A 10,656-nucleotide genomic window follows, 5' to 3' on the forward strand; every position below is an offset into this window, starting at 1 on the left:
CGTGTGGCCAGCTCTTGGTGACTTGGGCATCGCCACGCCCTCTGCCCCGTGCCCCCGCCTCCTCCTCTGTGGCCTGGCAGCTGGTGCTGTGCGGTGTGTGGTGTGCGGGGGGGGGGGGGGGGGGGTGCAGGGGCAGAGACGGCCCAGGCTTGGGAAGCCACCCCGAGCACTCCCAGCTGAGGGCTAAGACTTTCAGGGCCCAGCCGGGCAGGGCTGCTGCCTCGAGCCCCGTGACGGATGTGTCTGTCACGGGCCGCGGGCCGCAGGGGATTTCTTTCCCTGAGCCGTTCGTTCCCCGGAAACTGCTAAGCCGAGCGGCACACCAGGTGTTTTTGCTGATAATCTTCCCTTGGCTGCCAGGCCGGAGCCCTGCAGGGAGCGGGGTCAGCAGCCATGCCGGACGGGAGACGGCGCGGCTGTCTGGCCCAGGGGCCCCAGGCTGCACGCGGTCCCCATCATCCTCTGGGCTGGGGTCCTTTGTGTTGCCCCCCTCATTTTAAAGGACTCGAGGTGCTGTGCGCTGCCGGGACCTCCCTGCAGGCCAGCCGCCCCTCACCCCACCGCAGGGTCCTCCCAGCGTCCTCCTCGCCATTCTCGAGGCTGGCCGGGCCAGCCCTGGCTGGGGACAGTGGGCAGCCGGGCACTGAGTCAGGCAGGGCTGGAGAGGCCCGGTTCCATGCATCTCACCAGCTGCGTGACCCTGAGCGGCCACTGCCCCTCTGCCTTGTGCACCTCGTGTACACATAAAGGGCAGATGTCACCCTCCTGGGCAGCCGAAAGCAATTCCTAGGGGTCCAGGAAGGGAACCTCCCAACCAGGCACCAGACAGTGCGGCTGCGCAGCGCCGGCTCACAGTCCAGCCTGTGCAGCGGATGGCCTGAATCACAGCCAGGCTCTGGGCCTCCTTGTCCCGGGGCAACGGAGGTGGATGTTGCTGCCCCTCAGTTGCCCTCCACCGGGCAGAGGCTGGGAACACTGACCATCCCCCCCCCTCGCTCTGAGCTCCTGGATGATGAGATGCCCGGGCCGCGGCTGGGCCTTGGTAACCCCGGAACCTGCAGCAGGCACTCGGGGAGAAGGGGCGGAGCCTGGGGCGCTAGACCACAGTTCCCACGTGCACGCCACGTGCTGCGTGACCCGGTTCATCCCCTCCCTGAGCGGCCTTGCCCCCGGGGGTCAGCGGCGGTCCCACGCTCACTGCTCACTGCGTGGAGGAGGAGACAGGCCCGCCCTGCCCGCGGGGTGTCTGTATCTGTTCCCTGGGTTCACTCAGCCAAGGCCGCCCACCCGTGTCTCCCCACCAGTTTGTGTGTGTGGAAAGCCTGGTGACCGCCGTGGTAGACATGTACCCCAAGGTGTTCCGGAGGGGCTACCGGCGGGAGCTGCTCATCCTGGCGCTGTCCGTGGTCTCCTACTTCCTGGGCCTGGTGATGCTGACCGAGGTGAGTGACAGGGCCAGCGCCACGCCAGGCTCCCACGTCAACCCCCTGCCCGGGAACTGCCTGGCTGAGTGACCCCAGGCGGGTCTAGAACCTTCTCTGCTGCTCAGCTCGCTCCTCCAGCAAGGGTCACGTGCACACCATCTGTGGCCTTGAGCACAGGATCCAACCTCTGCCCGTGCTGGGCCACAGGAAGCTGCTGGGGGCGCCCAGGGGACCAGGACACGGGCACCATGGTCCCAAGGGAACTGACGGGTGTCGAGGGCCCTGAACTGCGTCCCTGTGTGGCATCGAGGATCTGTTCAACCCCAGCCCTCCGTGTGCACCCCTCCCCTTGTCCCTGCAGGCTAGGAATGGTTCTCCACACACACACCCCACCTTAAAACCTTGCTTCTCTCCCCTGCAGCTACCCCACCTCATCCTCCCTCACCTAGGTGTCTTGTGAAGGTGACATTTGTCACCTCTCCTCGTGTACACAGAGATAATCGGTGTGCTTTGTGTGTGTCAGTACTGAGAGGCCTGAACTCAAGGGCCTCATTCTCTAGCTGGGCTTTTCCACTCAAGGCTGGCGTTCTAGCACTTGAGTCACAGCTCCCTTGACTGCTTTTGTAGTGGTTAATTGGAGATAGGAGTCTCTCAAACTTCCCCATCCAAGCTGGCTTGGAACCAAGATCCCCAGAGATCTCAGCCCCCTGAATAGCTAGGATTACAGACGTGAGCCACCAGCGCCCCACAGCTTTGAGCTTTAACTCAGAAAGCCAAATGTGTCACTTGTCACAGAGGTGTGCCAGCCAAGCCCCCAGGGATCAGGACCCAGGCATGGGCCGCACACCACACACGTCAGCCTCGGCCTTGCTGGTAATTGCTGGCTGGATCGCCCAGTGCCTGCCTTTAATCACTCCAGGCAGGATCAGAGGGGATTAGGACGGAGGAAGCGGTTAAAGCAATACCCGGACAGGCTTCATCCCTTAACGGCAGAGATGCGTTCTGAGGCTCACATTAGGCAGTTTTGTTGTTGTGCAAACATCACAAGTACTGACCACTACAAGGTCGCTGGGCGCACAGTCCCGGGAGACTTCCATCCCATCCCGGGCCCCGTGTTGACCAAACACTACAAGCCAGTGAAGCGCTGCATAAAGGTTTCTTTGTTCTATCTCTAATGCACAACGTTCGTAGGATGAACATTGGTGTGTATTTTATAGCCCTGAGGTTTAACTCAGAGCCTTGTGCTTCCTGGACAGGTGCCTTACCCTTTGAGGCACATCCTCAGCCCTTTCTGAGTGGATTTTCAGCTAGGATCTTCTGGGGTCCACCTGGACCACACGCTTTCCAAACAGCATGGCAGGTGTGTACACCACACACACACCCCGGTTTATGTTCTCTGAGATGGGATCTCACTGTCTGCCTGTGCTGGCCTTGAGCTCTGATCCTCTTGATTGCCAACCAGGATCATGGAGTCTGTGCCTACTTTGAGTTCGTTCGTTTTTGTGCCCGTCTTACGGCTTGAACTCAGGGCCTAAGCACTATCCATGAGTTTTTGTGCTCAAAGTTAGTGCTCTACCGCTTGAACCACAGCACCACTTCTGGCTGTTTGGGTGGTTACTTAGGAAGGAGGGTCTCTCTGACTTTCCTGCCCAGGCTGGCAGGAAATGCGATCCTCAGATCTCAGCCTCCTGAGCAGTTAGGATGATGGGTCTCAGCCCCTGGTGCCCAGCAGTGATGAGTTTTAACTCAGCCAAACCAGGGGTATGCCAGCTGAGCCCCGGTGCTCAAGACTCTGTGCCCACGGCAGTTCTCACAGGCAAAGTCCCGCACGGCCCAGGGCCCGCTGCGTGTCACCCACTGTGCTTTTTTTTTTTTTTTTTTTTTTTTTTTTGTCGGTCGTGGGGCTTGAACTCTGGGCCTGGGAACTGTCCCTCAGCTCTTCAGCTCAAGGCCAGCGCTCTACCACTTGAGCTACAGCGCCACTTCCACCCACTGTGCTTTTTAAGAAGGTGAAAAAGTTGCCAACACTTAGAGAAAAAGTTCCCATGAAAGTGTGGATTTTAGGCAGGCGCCGGTGGCTCACGCCTTTCATCCTAGCTACTCAGGAGGCTGAGATCTGAGGATCGCGGTTCAAAGGCAGCCCGGGCAGAAAAGTCCGTGAGACTCTTATCTCCAATAAACCACCGGAAAACCAAAAGTGGCACTGTGGCTCAAGTGGTAGAGCGCTCCCCTTGAGCTGGAGAACTGAGGGACAGCGTCCAGGCCCAGAGTTCAAGCCCCACGACCGACAAAAAAAAAGGAAAAGAAAAAAAGAAAATGTGGGTTTTTAGTGTCTTCCAGAAAGTCTGTAGACCGGGCCTCAGAGTTGTGTCCCCAACAGCCGTGGATCAGGTCTGTGGGACCCCAAGGGGCCTGCGCCCTCTGGTCGGCAGCCGAAGTCACGCCACGCCCCCTTTTCTCACCTGTGTTCTCTGTGGCCGTTATTCCACGATCCCAGGCCATGCTGCCCATGCAGAATAGAAGATGGGGCAGGGGGTGTTCCAAGTAAGCCCCCCTGGCAGGCTCACGAGGGGCCAGGCAGCCTAGCCCACCATCAGATCCTTCCTGCTGCTTTCATTTCATTCCTCCCATTGGTGTGTGATGGAGATTTCCAGTACAGATCCTGGCTCTTCTTGTGTCTGCAGCTCAGCTCCCCCCTCCTCCCCCACCCCCAATTCCTAGACACCATCCTCCTAGACACCCTTCCTGGCTCAGCCCATCAGCCAAGCTCACAGCTGCCAGATCCCTCACAGAGCCCAGACACCTGTATACACACCTCCACATACAGTCAGTCAAGACATCCTGCACACCAAGGCTGCAGACGCTCCCGCCTTCACACGGCATAGTGCAGCATTTACATACAACCAAGGTCCTCCCATGAACTCACACCATCTCTGGATGGCTCACCATGGAACACAGCGGAAATGCAGTAGCACCAGTCCCTGTACCATGCTGTGTGGGAAGTTCTTGGACAAAGACACAAGGCTATATAGCACAGGTGCTGGTATAGATGCTGTGTTTATGTGCAAATGTGTTCAAGCTGAGGTTAGTACAGAGGGCCATCTTCACCTCCCAAAGATTAATTGTGCACCTACTCTATGCCTGCCCTGCCCAGAGGGAGCGTGGAGCTAGCAGGCCAGCTGCCAGGGCCACTTGGGGTTTTTGTTTTTTTTTAAGAGGCTAGACATTGCACTCTAAAGACACAAAGAAAGAGCAAGTCTTCTGGGGAGGGCCTCTTGGAGACGGTAGCATTCCTGTGGGCTCGGAAGGAACTCTCCGTGCGAGGTTCACCCGCCCCGCATCTGCTGCAGGTGGCTGGTGAGCAGGGGTGAACAGGAAGGGAGGAAGACGATGACCTGACTGCCAGGCTGAGGGGAGCAGTGGTGATTGCACACTAGAGAGTGGTGTGGCAGGAAGGGCTCTCAGGAGGCTGGTATGCTGAAGGACTGGGGAGGGGAGGCCGGAGGCTGGAGGCCCACAGCCATCTGTCCAGGAGAGAGGTTCCCACATAGCCTCTCGACCTTGGGCAGCTGGCCGGGGACAGGCGTGTGATGGGAGACCACTGCCACTGTCCCCAGGCCACCCCAGAGGCCCGGGACCAGGGCACCCGGGTGTGGCTCTGCAGAGCTCGGCCCCCGGCCGACGGTAACCACAGAGCAGAGCAGGGGCCCTCCCCGAGGCTGTCCCATGTGTCCATCTGCCTGTCCACCCCGCAGGGCGGCATGTACATCTTTCAGCTCTTCGACTCATACGCGGCCAGCGGGATGTGCCTCCTCTTCGTGGCCATCTTCGAGTGCGTGTGCATCGGCTGGGTGTACGGTGAGCGGGGGTCAGGCGGCCGGGCTCCTGGGACCTGGGGGGGGGGGGCTGGGGGGACCTCTAGCCCGTAGCCCCTCCCTCCTCTCCTCAGGGACTTCTGGGCCCCTTTCCACGGCCCCCCGTGCTGTCATGGCCTGCTAATGCCCCTCACCCCATAGCTCCGCCCAGGCGAGCAAGCCTTTCCAGGCCGACCTACCAGAACCCTCCGACCCAAACCACAGCCCTGGGCTCAGCTGCGGCAAGTTGGGGTGTTGAAGAAGATCCTGGGGTCGGGAAGGGGCCCGGGAGCTTGGCCACCTCCGCTCAGTCTCCTGCCTGTGTTTTCCTCCACGGCACAGGAAGCAACCGGTTCTATGATAACATCGAGGACATGATTGGCTACCGGCCGCTGTCACTCATCAAGTGGTGCTGGAAGGTGGTGACCCCCGGAATCTGTGCGGTGAGTCCTTCAGGACCACCTCTAGCCCCTGCCCCCTCCTCTGAGCCACAGCCCCCCCCCCCCCGGGTGGAGACAGGCCCTTCCGGGACCCCTGTTCCCCAGGCCCCCGACGCCCAACAAGGGTCACTCGGGTCCCAGCTCTGCTGCCATTTTTAAGGGTGATCGTGAACGAATCTTCTCAGGGTCTCAGCTTCTGTGCATGTGGGCGCTCACATGCGCGCACGCGCACACGCACACACACACACACACACACACATGAGCTGCATTCCTCCGTCCGTGGGGACCAAGGTTCTAGGAGTGAGAAAAAGTATCACTGAGAAGACGACAGAGCTGGGGCCAGGTCACAGAGAGGTCTTGGTGAAACTATGGTTAATTCAAAAGACAGAAAAGAAAGGAAGCCAGATGGGGCAGCTCTTTCCTATGAGCCTGATTGTGTGGGTTGCAGTATGAGGTCAGCCTGGGCAAAAAGTTCAAGAGACTCCATCTTAACAACTGGCTGAGTGCCATGGTGCATGCCTGTTGCCCCAGCTACAGAGGTGCATGGTGGCTAGGCTCAGGGGTGCGTACTAATCCATAGTGAGGCAGGGTCGCACAATAGAAAGATGGAAGCCTCGGCATAAAGGAAGACCCATCCTCAAAACTGACCAATGCAAAAGGGGGCTGGAGGTATAGCTCAGGTGGTGCAGCACCTGCCTTGTAAGCTTCGGGTGCTGAGTTCAGTCTGGTACCAAAGGGAGGGAGGGAGAAAGGAAGGGAGGGTGAAAACACCCTCAGTGCTTGGTGCACTTGTTGGCACGGAGACTGACTGAGTCCGTTAAAGGTCATTGATCAAAGCCAGCTGCCAGAAGTAGCTAGGGAAATACTACATTCTCAGGGCAGGGGCTGGGGTGAGGCTGGTCTCCGTGAGGCTGAGGCTCGGGTCCCAGTCGCGTAGGGCAGCCTGGTGGGGAAGCCTGGGCCTGTCCGGCCAGGGCTGAGGCCAGCCCTGAGACTCCGCCCGGCTCTCCTCTCTCGGCACAGGGCATCTTCATCTTCTTCCTGGTCAAGTACAGGCCCCTGAAGTACAACAACCTGTACACCTACCCCGCCTGGGGCTACGGCATCGGCTGGCTCATGGCCCTGTCCTCCATGCTGTGCATCCCGCTCTGGGTCTGCGTCAAGCTGTGGAAGACAGAGGGCACGCTGCCCGAGGTGAGGCCAGCGGCTGAGGGGGCCCCACGGGGCCCTGTGCCCCACGCTGCCCAAGGTGAGGGCCAGTGGTTGAGGGGGGCCCTGCAGGGCCCTGCGCCCCACGCTGCCCGAGGTGAGGGCCAGTGGTTGAGGGGGGCCCCACGGGGCCCTGCGCCCCACGCTGCCTGAGGTGAGGGCCAGCGGCACAGCTTGGCAGGGAGACCCAGACTGTGCCCCAGGCTGCATGGTCCCCCTCCCATCCCCAGCCAGCCCAGCCCACTCACTCATTCTCCTCTCCACCCTCAGAAACTCCGGAAGCTGACAATCCCCAGTGCAGATCTGAAGATGCGGGGCAAGCTGGGGGCGGGCCCGAGGACGATGCTGGTTAATGACTGTGAGGCCAAGGTCAAGGGCGACGGCACCATCTCCACCATCACAGAGAAGGAGACGCACTTCTGAGCTGCTGCCCGCCTCCTGGATGCCCCTGCCCCCTCCCCCTCCCTTCCCCTCCGTCCCCCTCCCCATCCCCCCCACGTGTGTAAATGAAGAACTGAAATCTCACCTAATGGTAGGGGCTTCTCCTTTGCACAGGATGTTATTAACATGTTAATTTCCAGCCAGCCACTGTACACTCTGGTTTGAAGCCACACCCTCACCTCACCCCCCCCCCCCCCCAGTGACCGTGGACAGCTTTCACAGCGAGGAGATTCCGTGCGATGACCAGCCAGCGGGTCCCTGTCCCGGCGTGGTCCTAACCCACATTTTCTAGGGCTCCTGTGTCATATTGTCCAGCATCTGGCCTTGGGCTGTGGCGGGTGGGCTGGGAGCCGCGCCTTCCTCTTCCGTCTCCAGCCACCCGCAGCTGCCCTTCCCCGTGCCCTGCGTGCCCTGCGCCCAGGGGCAGCTTTTCTGCTGAACCCCCTCCTTTTCCCTACAGCCAGGTCCCAGGCAGCAAAGGAAAATGCCCACCCACCTCTGGCCTCTGAGATCACTCAGTGAGCCCAGCCCTGCCCTGCCCCTCCCTTGACTCAGTTTCCCTGCCTCCCGACTTGGAGGAGGGACTGGAATGGGTGATCTCCCTGAGGCTCTAGCCTTCGACCTTGGGAACTCCCATGACCTTGGCTGCTTCTTAAAGGCACCAGAGCATCCTCTCAGCCTCCCTCCCCCGCTGGCCCCACCCCCACCTGCTTCTTTTCAAGCCAGTCTGTCACAGAATGACCTGCCTGTGGCCATGTGTGCTTTCCCCGAAACCAGTTTGACCTCGCTTCTGTTGCCCGGTCGGCCAGCCCCAGCTCTTGAGGCAGGGTCTCCTTGCATCTGGCCCTCCTGGCTGACCTCCCTGGATGCTGGCCCCTCCTTCCTGGGCAGAGGTTGGGGTGGCCTGGGGGACTGAGAGATGGCCAGCTTCCCTCCTTGCAGCTGCCCTGGCTCAGGAAATGCAGGGACAAGGCCCCGGCCTGGTTTCAGTCTAAGGTCCCTTCGCTCCGTCCCCTAGCCACCTCTTATTCTTCTTGGAGCCCCCTGCCTGCCTCCTCTCTCCCATCCTGCCTGCCCCTGCATGGAGCCGGCCATGTCTCTGTCATCAGGGCCCAGGAAGCCTCGACTTCCACCAGAGTGGGGAAAGCTGGGTCCCCCCTCCCAGCTCTTCCCCGGGGGGACTTGGGGTTCATGGGCAGCTGAATGGCACCTCCAGCCTGGCCTCAGACCTCTCTGGCCAAGCTCTCTTCCCTCCTCATTGGCTTTTCCATTCAGCCTGTATTTGGCTCCTTCGTGCTAGGCTGGGCCGGGCCTGCTCGTGCTCCTCCTCTTTCTGGTTCTCATTTCGTGTGATAGAACTGTGAGCCTTCTCCAAGCCAAGGCTGCATTGTCCTGTCACGGTCGTGTGTGTCCCATCCATCCCGTGTCCTCCCCGTCCTCAGTCCACGGGAAGCCTGTGCTTGCTGCACAGGGTGCCCCAGCCTGGGTCTGCCCAGTTGATTTCAGGTAGGGAAGGCCAGCGTCTCCCTGAGATGTCCTGCCTGGTGGTTGGTCCCTGCCAGCTATCCTCCCACCCCAGGGGCCTGCCCACTGCTGCTATGGGTCCTCACCACCGACTCCCTCCTGGACAGAGGGACGGACGGGCTCCTGAGGTCTTCAAAGGACGCTGTGTCGTACATGTGGCCCTTAACCCTTGACACTTTAACACTACTCACGGGGGAGGAGGAGGGAAGCTGTGGTTCTGGGTTTTGTTTTTGGTCTTTTTTGTTGTTGTTTTTTTAATTTCCTACTAGGATTTGGGTAACTTTAGGGGGGAGCTGGGGTGGGCTGCGTGGGGCAGGGAAATGTGTCATTGTGATGAATTTTTTGATATTCATTAGAAACAATACATCCTTTCTGAGATATTTACAGTATTATTAAAAAATGAAAAAAGGCTGTACTGTTTTGCACTATGAACACCTTTATTGGGGATCCAAAGGGTACAAGATTGTCTGCTTACTCATTTTTAAATGAGCAAACTCCAGCCTGGTTATGCCTAGCAGGGTAGCATTCATTGGGGTTGTTTTGTTTTGTTTTGTTTTTTCTTTCCAGTTATAGGGCTTGAACTCTGGGCCTGGGCTCTGTCCCTCAGCTCTTCAGCTCAAGGCTAGCGCTCTACCACTTGAGATACAGTGCTACTCCCAGTTTTCTGGTGGTTAATTGGAGATGAGTCTCATGGCCTTTCCTTCCCAGGCTTGCTTTGAACTGCCACCTTAGATCTCAGCCTCCTGAGTAGCTAGAATTACAGGCATGAGCCATCACTGCCCAGCTTGGGTTTTTTTTGGGGGGGAGGGGGATCTAATATTCCCATGGCATGCCTGCCAAGCCACTGTGGTTCATATTTAGAGGCTGTCATCTCCAATGAACACTATCAGTTAGAAACCCATTGGAAGCTACTGTATTTTGGAGATGCACTCTGCTTCCTTTCCTTCATGTGTTTGCTGTTCATATGGCATTTGCAAGCCACTTCATGAAAGCCAGTGTCTTCTTTGATGCTTCATGAACTATTCTCTTCACGCCTCACAGCAGGTCTTTACAATATATGGCCCCACCTTATTTATGACTATATTTGTTTATACTTCTCCCATCTTACAGATCAGTTCTATTAAGCCACTGAGAAGCCAATTTTCCCAGTCACACATCTAGTCAACAGTGGGACCAGAAAGAATCAAGACCCACCTGGCCTGTATTCCTTAATCATTAAGCCTTTCTTTCTCCTGTGTTCCAAGGAACTGCCACCTTATAGAGGCAGAGATGGCTTCTGTGAAGTTCAGGTACCTGTTCTGGTAGGTGGACCCCAGGAACAGTAGAAGAGATGAGTGGGAAGGCTGTCAGCCCAGGTGAGGGATTCAGGGTCTGCCCTGCCAGCCTCAGCTTTCACAGCTCCCGTTACCTGATGCAGGGTAATTCTGAAGGTCTTTTGAGCTCTGAGTGGCAATGGTGAAGATGTAGATTCTCCCTGAATATCCTCATCCTGAATGAATAGTGCCTGAGGTTCCAGAGTATCTGTGGCATTGTTTAGGATGAACACACACACACACACACACACACACACACACACACACACACACACGCACGCACACACCATCTCTAACTTTGTATGTGAGGTTTCTGAATGTCTGTTCAAGACCACAAGTGTGTTTGGTCCTGTACAGTAAAATTATCTCACACCATCTGCTCTTGTCTGTCTGGTCAGCTCCTTTCTTGAAATCCCCTATCTCAGTCTGTGTGAACCTTTCGTGGCCTTAC

General features: G+C 58.1%; 1 protein-coding gene across 1 annotated transcript in view; it reads left to right on the top strand.

Annotated features, from left to right (window-relative positions):
* Nucleotides 1–9,288, top strand: part of LOC138822703 (sodium- and chloride-dependent GABA transporter 3-like) — an 86,305-nt gene extending 77,017 nt beyond the window's left edge. Inside the window, exons 10-14 of the mRNA XM_070015565.1 lie at nucleotides 1,305–1,442; nucleotides 5,180–5,282; nucleotides 5,621–5,721; nucleotides 6,742–6,912; nucleotides 7,198–9,288. Coding sequence (XP_069871666.1) covers nucleotides 1,305–1,442; nucleotides 5,180–5,282; nucleotides 5,621–5,721; nucleotides 6,742–6,912; nucleotides 7,198–7,350 — 666 coding nt within the window. The 3' untranslated portion in view covers nucleotides 7,351–9,288. The remainder of the gene's footprint in view (nucleotides 1–1,304; nucleotides 1,443–5,179; nucleotides 5,283–5,620; nucleotides 5,722–6,741; nucleotides 6,913–7,197) is intronic.
* The last annotated feature ends 1,368 nt before the right edge of the window (nucleotides 9,289–10,656 follow it).

Source organism: Dipodomys merriami, unplaced genomic scaffold (assembly GCF_024711535.1).
Source record: "Dipodomys merriami isolate MVZ:Mamm:240054 unplaced genomic scaffold, mDipMer1.0.p SCAF_114, whole genome shotgun sequence".
NCBI lineage: Eukaryota > Metazoa > Chordata > Mammalia > Rodentia > Heteromyidae > Dipodomys > Dipodomys merriami.